At 42.8% G+C, this 13,960-nt stretch overlaps 1 protein-coding gene across 2 annotated transcripts in view; it reads right to left on the reverse strand.

Moving 5' to 3' along the window:
• The window catches only part of LOC119011073 (unconventional myosin-Ic-like), a 60,310-nt gene extending 46,870 nt beyond the window's left edge, over positions 1 to 13,440 (reverse strand). The window contains exons 1-2 of one of the 2 annotated variants that reach the window (XM_037083895.1): positions 13,292 to 13,440; positions 12,895 to 13,170 (exon numbers count right to left, since the gene is read on the reverse strand). In XM_037083895.1, coding sequence (XP_036939790.1) covers positions 12,895 to 12,984 — 90 coding nt within the window. In that variant the 5' untranslated portion in view covers positions 12,985 to 13,170; positions 13,292 to 13,440. Of the gene's footprint in view, positions 1 to 8,574; positions 9,042 to 12,894; positions 13,171 to 13,291 lie in introns of those variants that run through there. The other variant, XM_037083904.1, reaches the window with a different exon arrangement.
• Between the last annotated feature and the right edge of the window lie 520 nt (positions 13,441 to 13,960).

A 13,960-nucleotide genomic window follows, 5' to 3' on the forward strand; every position in this document is an offset into this window, starting at 1 on the left:
CAGTATGTAATGTCCAATTGGTTTCTAGAATATTAAAGAGTGATATTCTTTAGTCTAATGTTATAATGTGGAAGCAAAAACAAATGAACAACAGAGCATCCCAAAATGCACAGAGTTCCTCTCCTTCTGGCCTGAGGATGTGCAAGAGCAGTTGAAATGGGATTACCATTTATCTGGTATTATCTGTTTAATCTGAGTGAGGGTGTGTTTGTGAGAGTGTAGAATAGAACAGGATTAGAGAGTGAGCTAGTCAGCAGCACTGTGGTAAGTAAGCATGAACGAGCAGTTCTGTCCTCGGCTGACACTTAATTCATCCAGTCAGACTCGAACGGGGGACGAAGACAGTCAAAGAAATGGAGAGTAAAATGGATTTCAACAGTCCTTCCAGCATCTTTTTTACTATATTACCAGAGATAAGTCACTCAAAAACCACAAGAATTAACTAACGTCCATTATGTTGGTTAAATCCCATGCACATGTTCCAGTGTATGTTTATTTGTTCCATTCCACTGATTTTAAGCCTCTGGATTAACAGAGACCAAACAGATGCATGATAAAAACAGATAAATGCGAAACTGTTTCAACAAGTTTGAAGCATCCATCCATTATCTGAAACTCCTTAATGGCAAACTGAAAAAAAAAAAAAAGATGTACTTTACAACATCTGAAAAAACTTCCTAGCTCTCTCTAGCACTGCATGTACAAAAATGGCAGTAATGCTGGCCTGGATTTCATCTCATTTCCAGGCTGGTTTCCAGTCCCAAAGCAGTCAAGGCTGTAATACTGAGGAGAAGCAAGAGTCAGCCGCTCAGAATGTTCACTCCCAGTAAGGCGGGGCACACTCTTCCACAGGGCTAGCTTCGGGATGTGGGAAAGAGTCGCATGGAAAAGCTGAAGCAGCTGCCCACAGCAGCTAAAACTAACCAGGCACACACATACTGTACACACACACACACACTCCAAGACTGTGTGCCATCAACACACAGGTAACACAGAGTCTGAATCACTGCCAGACACACAGCCTCATCAATTCCTTTCTACAAGAACCTGTTCTCACTTCATGAATTGTTCCTGCATCATTTCCAACACTCTGCATCTCTGAGCCATCTGAGACACCTTTCAAACACTGACGCTTTGGGCTCACCCAACATACAATCCCGAAGAATCAGTATTTGATGAGTCCAGAATGAGATTTAAAAATCAACTCTCCTCTAATAATTTATTTAGAGTATATCTCTGTGTCTCCTGCTGTCTGTGTAGGACAGCTTAGATTAATAGCCATTCACATTGAGTGTCTCCTAAACATTCCCATCTAGATGTCTGACTCAATCTCCCATGAACTCAATCAGTAGTAGTCATCTTCCAAACAACCCACCACACATACCACTGACATTACCAACAGAGGCTCATTTTACTCATTAAATATAATTATCACGAATCTTCGATTAATCAGAATTTCATTCCTGAATTTCCTCTCACAGGAAATAGTGAATTAGTAGATGGGTATTATGTGTCATCCACCTTTACAATACAGTGTACAGAATACAGTGTCTCCTGTGCCACTGTAGCTACTGGTGGCAGGAGTAATTTTTAGTATTCATTCCCCATTTTCATCACTGTTGATCTTTTTTTAGTTCTAGTGCGTTAAAGTGATGTTCCGGCGTAAGTTTAATCCATGGTCTGACACACTGCGACACCGAGTACGACCCCCCCCTCCAGAGATCAAGTTGGCAGACCGCTAGCTTACGTAGTTTTAGCAACCTCAGAAAAGACCACACAATAACAATGCATTGCAGTATATGCCTCCAAGATGAAACCGCCATCAAAAAGCCACTCATAGCCACTAATCTGGGGGAGGGGATCAATAGCCCTTTAAGTGGTTGCAGCACTTAAATTGTTAATCATGATTAACAGGCTCTTTTCTTGTTTTTCTACTTAGAGTATAATGTTAAATTTCCCCTTTTATCTAGCTGTAGTGGTAATTTTCTTACAGTGGTGTTCACCACTCCTGAATTAGGGGCGGCAGTGGCTCAGTATTTACAGGCACTATATTTGGGACCACCCCGCGACCCTGCAGAGGATTAAGCGGCGTACATATAATGTGTACAGATGATGGATGGATGGATGGATATTTGGGACCAGAGAGGGGGAACCGGAGGGTGGTCAGCTCAAGGCTCACTTGTACCAGTCAATATGGAGTTCGCCCCCTGGGCACTGTTGGGGTGCACTAAAGCAAGACACCAAACCCCTAACCGCTCGGGGGACCTGACTGCAGCACAGCCCCCTTGTTCTAACACCTCTATATAAATTAATGCAAGTGTTTAGGTTGTTTGTCTAAATGATTGTGCATGGGTGTGTTCGGCCATGAATCCACTTCAAGCTTGAATAGGCTGTTGCATTAGGACCTTATCAGTCCTGTTCCTGGCTTAGTCTAGTGTGATATCCATGCTTACCGTTATCAGTGCAAGGCGTCCAAAACCCTGCTCATATCTTAATGCTTGGGTTCACACTGTAGTCACAGATGCCGGGCTTTAAACTAGGCATGCCGAGCTTAATGTGTATGACAAGGAACAGCTGTATAACCCATTACTGACCTTGAACATTGAGTTGTTATAAGTTAGTTAGTCAGTATCAGTATTTCTTAACAGGGTCGCAAACGCCTACAAGGGGGTGTTCAGTGAACGTCGGGGGGTGCTGGAAGTAGTACAGTTTGAGAGTTTACACCAGAAACTCACAACTAGACCCCTCCACCCTTGACCGAGGCACTGGCTAAGATCTGGAGTTGGTCCCCCAGCTCATATACTGCCCACTGTTCCCTGGGGATGGGTTAAATGCAGAGTACCATTTTCATTATATTGTACATTATATGAATTGAGATCAAATAAACATTCCTTTTCATCTCCACCTTTCACTCCAGAACAGAAATCTCTCCTCCTCATGAGGCTGTCATCAGTGTGCTGTGAGCAGGGTAGGGCAGCTCTCTCAGCCTGCATGACAGATCCTTGCTCGATGATAGTGCCGTGAAAAGTCTGATTAAACTAAATCCACTGAGGACAATGCTCACTGTCACTGCTGTGGGTGGAAACACAAGAAATGTTTCCTAAGATCTAGCACAGGTGTTTTTCTTACATACAGGCAAAGAAATGCCCAGAATGCAGAGCTCATAGTTCATCTCTCGTTTCCTCATCCACCTTGGGTGTGTTACATTGTTACCAATACAAACATGAGTTAATGATTAAGAGTTACCATGGTCTGCTGATCATTCAGTTTGAAAATTGTTCATTATTTATACATTCAGCTATTGGGAAGTTCACTCTCTCAGTTTCAGAGCATTCAGAGCATCCTCTGTATGGAAGATTTTGGCCTTTCAAATAGCAAAAACAAATACAATTTAAAAAGAAAATAAAAATGCAAATTATTTTACTACACAATGAGAAATGATCAGTAAATTAAAAGAAAATGCAAAAATTCATAATGTAAAATGAAAATGTAGGCCAAACAAAAGTTGAAATGGAAATGCTCAAACTGATTGATTTGTAAATCAAATAAGACAAAATAAGACATGGAAAAAAAAATGTGGGATCGTTAAATGGAAATTTGCTTAATCAACTAAGGGGGAATAATCAGTGGATCTCAGCGATGCATATTTTTCAGACTACAGCTGTCATTACAATAAGTTAAATCAATTTCAGAGGAATCTATGCATGTAACTTGAGGTTATATAAACTCAAGTAATTTGTGTCCAGTTAAATCAAATCTGTTATTTCAAATTTACTGGCAGGCTTTTTATGATCTCCAATGATATGACACAGAATAATAAGAATATAAATAAGGAAAAAATTAAATAATCATAATAACAGTCATAATTATAAACAGATTAATCACCAACATTCGGGAAAGACAATTAGCCTACATTTTATTTGATGGGGACAGTTAGGGACCTGGATAATGGATAGTGTGGTACTGGCCAAAAACAGTTAAGAAGCACTGGTTTATATGAACCTCAGGGTTTTCTCCTGTGCTTCCCTGCACTCTCACTTTTTCCATTAAAAACGATTTACAGTATATTGCATCTGATCAGATTAATAACACTCATGTCTGTATGCTAAATATGAAGCTACAGCTAACCACATGTGCGATTACCTTACTTTAGCATTAAGCTAGGAATGCAAAGGGAAAGAACCAGCTTGACTGAGACCAACAACAATGAACACCAGCGTACCAGCTCCTCTTGAATGCACCAATAATGACATTATCTTGTTCACTGAAGCTGTTCAAAAACCAAGCTAAGCTAACTTGCAAAGATTCCCGCTTAACTATTGAATTCATAACTTTATATAATTAGGGTTAGGGTTACACATAATAATGTTCTCAACATGACTAAAAACAAGACTGACAAGAAGACTGAAATGACTGGCCTCCTTGACTGGCAAAGCAGTCTTTTCTGCCAGGTGGGATTTGTAGATAATCATTAGCAGGTAGAGGATGCTGTTTTACCAAAGCTAAAGAATAAACCAATGGATGGTTTCGCTTTAGTGGATGGTAAGGGGTTATCAAATTCCTGATCTAAAAACTACATATGCTGTATGAGGGTTGGGTGATGTCTATAAAACGGGCGCATGACAATGGAATTATCATGATACACACTAGCTCTTTTTACACAGAGACACTACATTATCGCTGCAGACAAGGCTCGCCTTTTCTCTGCCTTTGTTTGTTCACTATGAACCAAGCAGCGGAACCAAAAGAGGCCTGACAGTACACATCATGACCCTTTTTCAACAGGTTTCCTCCAGTTTCCACCCGTTGATCTAAACATGTATCCGCCGTCTGTTTATAAATCATATGGGTGCGGTGATAATGTGTTGTGATTGAGAACCTGAACCACCATGCATTGTGGAAACTTATGTCTTTTGCTCTATATGACATAATTACATAATTGCCTTCAGCAAACAGCGGACCCTGTCTGACTCACGGGGAGGGATGTTGTTTTTTGGAGGAAAGTTCAGTCATGTCTCAGTTGGGAGGGCTGACCTTCGCAGTGATCCAAGACAGTAACTACAACAACCCAATAGTGGAGGGAGATGATGACATGATGAGTTAGAATTTTTGCTCTGAATCCCATCACATATTCATCACCATTTAACTGCAGGAGCTGCCTGGCTCTGCTGTTGGGGACAGACGCTATTTTTCAGTCAGAAATGTGATGAAGAGTCGGTAGGGCAGACAGGATGACAGACACTTTTCCATGTATAACTGTGGTATTTTTTTCCTCATATAAGTCTCCAAAAACACTAACAATTACCACATTTGTGTTGTTTGGTCCTGTAATGCTGCTTTGTAGGTTGAAGTGTGGGATATTTCTCTTGTATTTGATGAGTGAAGGCTCTGTTTAGCTGTCAGACTGTAGACTGAAACACCCCTGATCCATGCCTCTGTCATTTCATTTACATAGATGCTGTCTCTACTGTGGACCAAAAAACATTCTGAATTTTGAAATTTGAACTCTTAACACATTGAATTTTTACATGGCAAGTGTCAATCTCTGAATTTTTTAGTGTGTCACTGACGGAAGCCTTTAAATCCTAATGCTACTCGGCCATCAGCAGTGGACAATGGCATCACCCGTCACCCATCAACATTTCCCACTTTGTACAGGAAGCTCAACCAACAAATAGGACTGCCAGTTGTGCTGGTCACCACGCCAGACATACCACTTCCAGGAACTGACTCCTAGTCTCTGTGGTGGTGGCCGAATGTTTTGCCCCCTTCTTTCATTTGTGTTGTGTAAACATCCTTTACGACATCCAAAAGTTTGAGATGACAGGCAAGGTTAAGTGGAAATACATTCCCAACTAAGCATTTCCTATAACATAGTACATGAGTTAGTGTGAGTGCATAGCATGGGTGACTGTTTTTTCTCTTTCAGAGGTTATGGTGGGGGTCTGGCTAACAGCCAGGTTGTCAGGTGTATCCTACTGGTTACTCCCAGGATGCCCACAACGTGTAGGAAATCAGGAAAACCTTGACCCTTTCAACATCAGATCAAATCCTCCAGAACATAAAGTACTGGTTCTAAATGTCGGTCTACAAGAAGGTTCTTGGGATACTCTAATTCAGTTAAATGTATTTACTGGTTAACTTCTTCAATGGGTGGATACTACTGTATGAATCTGCAATGAACTAATCTACTATTTACCATATCAAATTCAGACTGGTATTTAATCAAGTAAATAGTCAAAACTGCAAGCCAGGGCCAATAACTGTCTCCTCAGTATGTGAAATCTGAAAAGCTATTCAAATAAAGTTAACAGTGTGCAAAATACACCCATTAGCCTTAGTGCTTGATTTTTCACATATTATCTTAATCATGTAAAAGACATACAAAACCATTCCGCAGCATTTGTCTTCACTTACATAAGTATACAAAACCAAAGGGAAAATGCCTAACCCTGCAAAAACAGGCGGACATTTGGGGTAAAAACTCATTTTAACCCCACACCACACTCTCACCACAACTCTGTCACAGCCACAAACCAGAAATATCACCAGAAACCCAGCCCATCAAGATTAAAAAGGCTTGAGGCGAAGCACAGAGGGAAAAATCTGCCTTAAAGCATCTGTGCCACACCAGTCCAGTGGAAAATGCAGCTAAATAAATCTCACCGGAAAGTGTACAGCAAGAGGAACTGCTTTGGAAAAATATATTGACAACAACACATTGATGTGTGTTCTGTGCCAAGTTGGATAATGGTCCAGACATAATTACGCTGAATACTGTGCATTCGTTTCTCCTCAGAGCCATCAAAGTGAAATAAGAACAATACGTTAAATGAACACAGCTGCAGTGCCGCTTCAAAGCCAATCATCTCCAATAACGAGCTGTCATTTAAAGGAGCTTACATCAAACTTACAGCAGAGTGACTTAGTGGCAGCTGCAGGCAGCCGCTGAATGCTTGGAGATCCTGCCCTCCAGGTGACCTTGAAGCAACAGGTCAGCTGCTCTAAGCAGCTTGAGCCCTGAGGAATACACCGTCCATGCTGGCTCATTTCTCCACACTTCTTTTCTTCAGGATTCAGTCTCCACGGGCATCCTCCCCATGTACAGCACAAGGCTATTTTGTCTTTCCATCCCTGCTGGGTGTGTAATCTCCCTCACTCACTCATTATCAGGCTGGAGATCAGCAGATTATAAGGCCAAAAGAGACGCTCTCCAATTACAACAGCTGAACACCAACATAAACCAGGATGAGGATGGAAATATTTTAAATTACCAATCCTACACCTGCAAATCTGCCGATTAATATTTTATATTCATGGCAATATTTTCAATGACAGAATCTGACAAGTTGGTGGGTTTCATGTCAGATTACGTCATCTGTTTTTAGTGGGTATGAGCAGGTCGCCTCCTATGCCAGGTGCTTCCTTTGTGTTTACATAAACCACACACACATTCACAGATGAGCAGGCTGTTGGCAAAGCTCTCACGGCAGAGCCACTTTCTCAGCTAGACGCAGGCAGCCGAAAAGTACTCATAGCAACAAAATACATAGAATAAAACAATTCTATCAAACTGAAACCACCACTGAACTGGTACTTTGTATTTTAGGGAACAGAGATCACATGCTGTAGGCTGATATCTGTATGCTGGAGGTGGTTAGCAACCATGCATTCACCACAAACACTGATAATGGCTTAACGTCCCACACTGAAATAAGGCGCTGCCTACCGACACACGGGTACGTCTTTTACGTTCACAGCAGTTTGAGCTCGCAGGTGTGAGAGGCTGTGAGAGTTGGCTGCCATGCGGTCAACTATCTTAATCTGTATCTGTCTGTCGTCTATAAAAAGACAGCCCCAACCTGAGGGATTTCAAGTTGTAGGTTGGGAGCCAAATCAGTACGTGGCTCCAAGTCACAACACCGCCGTCAAGGAACGTCAGTTAGCCAACTGTCTCCAGAGTTCCGGTAACTGAAAGAAACTAAAGTCCAACCAAGCTTCATTAAAACAGTGTGCCTAGATTTAACTGGCCAAGGGTTTCCCGACCAGAACAAATGTTGGAAAAAATCATAGCAGGAATTCACACGGGAACCTCCCATTCACTTCCATTAACCTCTGAACTTAGCTGTGTTAACTGTGGCACCACGGTTCAACATGCTGTCACTCGGAGTCTGCACAGGACAGGGAGCCGAGCGTGAACGCTTCATGTGTCAAAGTAACACAAAATTGACATGTTGAACACAACGCCACACTGAGCAGTGCCTCAGACTGATTTTAAGCGAGTAAATGAGTCTCGTACAGCGTTCAGTTGTTACTTCTTTTTTTTTTTTTTTTTTGAGTTTTGTCCACATGGCACGCGTCAGGGCTTTCCGCCCACTCACCCTGGATATGTCACGAATTGCCGAGCAGAAACTTTCCAAATGTCACGGCAGTATCGGCCACTGTAACTTATACAATAGAACGGACATTGCAAGTAACGCTAGCGTAAACCAAACTTAGCTTAACCGCCCTCAACGTTACAGTAACGCAGAAAAGCAAGACAGCTGCTTAGCTCGCACCGGCACTGAATCCTACCTTCAAACAGCCGAGTCAGAAAACGGCGTCGTCCTTTCTCTTCTTTACGCGTTTAACCTCCAGACAGAGTTACGGTGTTGGGGATATCTGGTCCGGTACCTCTGGTGTAAGCCTGTCAGCCCAGACAGTCAGTCAGACAGTCAGTCAGTGGTCGGCTGCTGTGCGCCACTAGGCATCTACAGTACAGTGAGCGTGGAAGTCGTGCCGGGTTTGTCCTGACCCTCCCACCACTCCCAGTCCACACCGGCGCTCCCACAGCGGACGGTGCTACAGCTGGAGCCTCTCCCGGTCACACTGCAACCTCAGCACACAGCTGAACCTCCTCTGGTGGTCAACACTCTGTCATATTTAAATATATAAGTGGTGAAAATGATAAATGAAGCTGTTGATATGAGAAAAAGAAACTGACAGTTCGCGCTTCGGTCGGGACTCACTTCCCCAAAAACCCCTATGGGAGTGGTGTGGCAATTTCCCCCCTTCCTTTTCTGTCACTGAAGGCTAGCCCAGCCTTATTATACCAGGAAGTCCACCAGCAACCCATCCCACAGCCTCCTGCCTGCCTGCCTGCCTGCCTGATATGGTTTATTCTAGCCGGGCATAACCCTCGCACTACTATGTCGTCATTGTTTTCTCTACTAACGCCTCGGGGGCGAATAGTCTGAGTTCTCCTGTAACAATAAAGCCCCGAGGTTAGGTACACCGAAGGCGCCTCTGGTGCTAACCGGCTAATGTGGAACAATATACACACACACCTTTCACGAATGGAGGACAATAACAAAGCTACTCATCACAATAACAAAGTACTCAAACGTGTAGACATTCACTATTAGACTTGAGGTAAAGTTAAAAAAAAAAAAAAGAAAAAAAAAGAAGAAGAATAAATAAATACAAAGTAAATTTAAAAAAACTCCAGCGGAAACCCCCTTAAACTTTATTTACAGGCAGTCTGCATTTTGGCGCTGAGTTCATTGTCTTTATTGCAGGGTGTTGCCAGCGTCGTCATACAGATGACACCACAGACGCTTCAATAAACGCCAGCGCTGCATCAGAGCTCTGTGAGAACTCCTGACAGCTGTCTCAAGGAGCTCTCCTGCCCTCTGCCGTCACTGAGGCCGCCACTGCACCTCCACACACCTCCCGTCTGGAGGAGTCCACTCCTCCCTCATAAAAGAACACAGTTATGGACTCAGTAATGTGAGGGCGATACCAGGGTTTGCAGCTTTTGCCTGTGAAGAGTTTATGGTTAATGGCTTCACACTTTTCTGTTATAAAGAGAAAAAAAAAGAGCTTTCTAGAAGATAATGGAGTCTGACCAGTAAATTCAGATCTCCCTAATCCCACAGGCTAACGTGGCAGGGAGCCTATGCTTCCGCTTTCTTTTTCATTTATTCATTTTTTAATCATTTAAGCCATTGTTTTTCAGTCTACAGTTCAACTATGTTTTCACTTCCCAACATGAAAATCTATTTGATCCTTTATTCGTTTTGATTTCTGCTGACCTAGAAGAAGTCACGCACGTGTACAGTTTTCATAGTGAAGTGCAAACTTTTTGCTAAACCTGACAATAAAAAAACTGAGATTGTGTCCTACTGCATAAGGCGTGTCAGAATAAGGAAGAAAATCCTCCACATTAACCTCTTCATTGTGTCAGATGTTATCTCAGTTATGCAACGTGTGCTGTGCCCCTGTGAAGGTGACCTCGACCTCAGCTGCTCGGCCGGCTGTCAATGCCGGAGCTGGACTGCAATATGGCTGCACTGCCAGAGGGGGGGGTGATCGATTCAGCGTCCAACAACCCACACTGAAGGGCATTCTCTGACACACACACACACACACACACACACACACACACACACACACACACACACACACACACACACACAGGTTGTATCCTGTTGACAATGCAATGTTAGACAGACTGACTGTACTGAACGGAAAGGCCGGTCCTGGCACTGAGCCCCCACCTCAGCTCCCACCTACAGCCCTTCCCAAAACTGGCCACATCGAGTCATTGTCCCGAGAAAGACGGTTGTAAACCAAATGACGTGAGTAGTTTACAGGTTACAGGGTCTTGGTTCATAGCTTAATAAACAATGGATAATCCCGACACACACACACACACACACCTTTCACACACATCCAGCGTGATTTGACCTTAGAGGAATGTAGGAAGGGGGAAAAAAATGAAGCCGCGTACTGGAATGTCTTTGTCGTTTCCTCCCATCCAGGCTACAGTACATTCCTCACCTCCCCAATCATCAGTGACCAGCACACAGCAGGCTGCATTAAACACACCACACATTCTTCACAGTATACATCCTAATCTAATGCCGGCCCATGCTCTGCTGTACCAAATGGTGCCTTATACCACAGGGAGATTGATTTAAAAAAAGCCCACTCCCTTCATTCCTTAGATACTATATTTAGAGATACCAGACATCACGCTCGGGGTGGGAAGCTCAAATGTCGTACAGCAGGTTGCGAGTCCCATAAGCACAGAGAATCTGACAAATTGTGATCATGTCACTCTCTCCCCGATTGACCAGCAACTGAAAAGGTAATGGATGGTGAAGCTCTGGAGTGACACTGAGTCATATCTCACAGTAAAACTACTTATTTGATAGCCGGTTATAACATAATCGTTCAACCACTTCCCAGCTTACATTACTGTCTGATAAGTGCTACACGATACAAAATGAAAGGTGATTTCGGGCCTTGAAGTGACACACACTGGATGGAATCAAATGTCAGCGTTAGCTAGGAAGTAGCTGAATGCTAATAGTAGCTTGTGGTGTGACGTAGGAGAAAATAAAAAGGAAACTACTGCACTTGCATAAAGATGGGCGACTCACAACAGGCAGATTATTAAAAACAGAGCAGTCCAAATCAAAGCAGCAGAGCCTGAGACATCCTGACTTTTATCCCTAGTATAATTCAAGCTTCAGAACCACTGCCTCCTGTATTTCCCATAATCCACCCCCATGTGCCCAGTAAAGGAGCAAGTCTTTCAAACACTCGCGACCCCAGTGTGTAGGGCTCTCTGCTGTAAATGTGCTGCCTTCGAGCCCAAACCGAGATAACTCTGACGACAGGGTCATTTTCTCAGCAAACCTCCACCAAAACCACAGGGAGCTGCTTTCACAGTCCAGGCACAGCTTGTTATACAAAATAAACTGACCGAGAGCCAAATTGGCAAAAAGTCATTTATAATAAGATCTTTTACACTTCACAAATCACAGAAGTTGTGTTCATCTGTGGCGATCATCTTTCTGAACATTATTTTCTGGCCAGGGGACCCGAGCGATGCTGACTCCTCACTTAGCATACAGAAATACGTCCTCCCTGCAGCACCGTATTTGGACATCACCTTGCAGGTAGCAACATTAGCATACATTTGTAGTCTAGTTTCTGGCCACCTGACAAATACTACTTAAAACAGCTGCTGCTGGAAATGACACTGTTGAGAGAGTAAGATGGAGCCAAACAACAATAAGCCTTGCAACCAATATGCATGTTATTTTTTCCCATATTTCAGATACAAAATATTGAGTATAGGGGCTTTAATGCAACAGGCTTCTGGTCTGTTGAGGTTACAATTAGTTTTTACAGCATGTTTTACACTTTGTCTACCGTCAAACTCAAGCATAACGGCACTTGGAATATTTCACTGCAACATGAAGGCGTGCATGTTTGTTCGGTTATTAACGGGAGTAAGGAATTTTGCCAGCTAACCACTTAGACCCTGACATGTATTGTATATCACAAAAGACTGCAGGGTGGACAACTTTCATATGGAATTGATATTTTCTTTTTTTTTATTAAGAGAGGCTTCTTAAATGTTCTGTTCAGCCCATGTCAGCAGGATTCTTGGCATTTTATACAGTACTGATCTGTTATAGATCTGGCTATATTGTACAGATTTTGACCTCGCATAATCCAATCCTGTCCATATCAATGATGTTCATATCACATTCTGTGTTAGTAGTCCCCAGAGGATGTATAGTTAGCCAAAAGTACTGCTTATTATAATTCTGAGAGCACTGCACTGAGGCCAGCGGGGTTTAAACTTATTTACTAAGCACAGCTGGTCTGATTTATCAATGTAATTTACATGACAGATGTACACTCTAAAGTAAATTACACTTCTTAAAATATGTAAATGTTTCTCCGCCTGATCCTTGTGGGAGATGAACCCTTTAACCTCAGCTGTGTCAGCATCAATTTCTACACACTGAGCTGCATAAAATCCTTTGGAACGAGGGATGAGTGGAAAAATCTGACTCCAGAGCTGACCTCAGACCTGGCTGTGTGTGAACTGACCTTGCAGTTGTGGCAGTAGTTTTCTCCGTTCTTTCCCGGAGGAAGAATGATTTCCCCCGTAGGGATCAGCTGAATCCTCAGTTCCATCATGGTTCACTTTTTCCTTATTCCCTCGTTCCTTTTTTGTAGTCTGCTCTGTTAGGTGTTGTCTGTCCTTCTCAGACTTTGACAGAAGTGCCAGAGGGAAAATACTGCACCTCTCCCCCTCACGTCCTTTGGCAAATCCGTAGGTCAGGCAGAATGAGAATGCGTCTATAAAACTATCCAAAAACAAGCCTGAAAAGCAGGAAACTGACTTTAACTCTCATAAGAAACACAACACAACAGTTTGAGTGAATGGATCTCTCCCACATGCACATGAAGAGAGATGCCTCATCTTTCAAATGGGAGCGCTTACCTGACAGAGAAATTTTACTTCATGACACGAAGATCAAAAGGGCGGGGGGGGAGACAGACACTGGTGCAGAGAGGTGGAGTTGGGATGTTACCTGTTGCCGAGCGGAGAGTCGCAGTGAGGCCGCCTTCCCCTCACTGCAGCCAGAGGATGTTGCCTCTCGAGCTGAGGGATCATGGGGAGGATATGGCGCTCAGCCGGTCCTGAGATGGATGTCACATGCAGAGGATATGTGTCTTTTGTCTTACTGGTGTGTGTGTGTGTGTGTGTGTGTGTGTGTGTGTGTGTGTGTGTGTGTGTGTGTGCACATTTGCTTCATGAAAAGATAAAAGTGTGTATAGTCATTGGGGATGGTGAACACATTTGTCTCTTGAATGAAAATATTATGTAATGCTGTGTAAATTCTTAGAAGGTTAATTGATTTTCTTAATAATTATAAAGAATTCATAGAGTAAGCAGTCTAGTTTGGTGGTTGTTGTTTTTTTTTTTCAATGTGCTCTGTCTTTCCAAGTACCTTACAAACCTGTTTGTTTTTAGTTGCTGGTCGTTTTAGTCATGTTTCCATTTTTCCATTTTTATGGTTCAAGTATTTATCCATTATTTTTTCATTGTTTGTCCATTGCCTTTTAGCTAGCTAGCCAATACATGTGTTAATTCATTGGTTTTAGCTGA

Source organism: Acanthopagrus latus, chromosome 2 (genome assembly GCF_904848185.1).
Source record: "Acanthopagrus latus isolate v.2019 chromosome 2, fAcaLat1.1, whole genome shotgun sequence".
NCBI lineage: Eukaryota > Metazoa > Chordata > Actinopteri > Spariformes > Sparidae > Acanthopagrus > Acanthopagrus latus.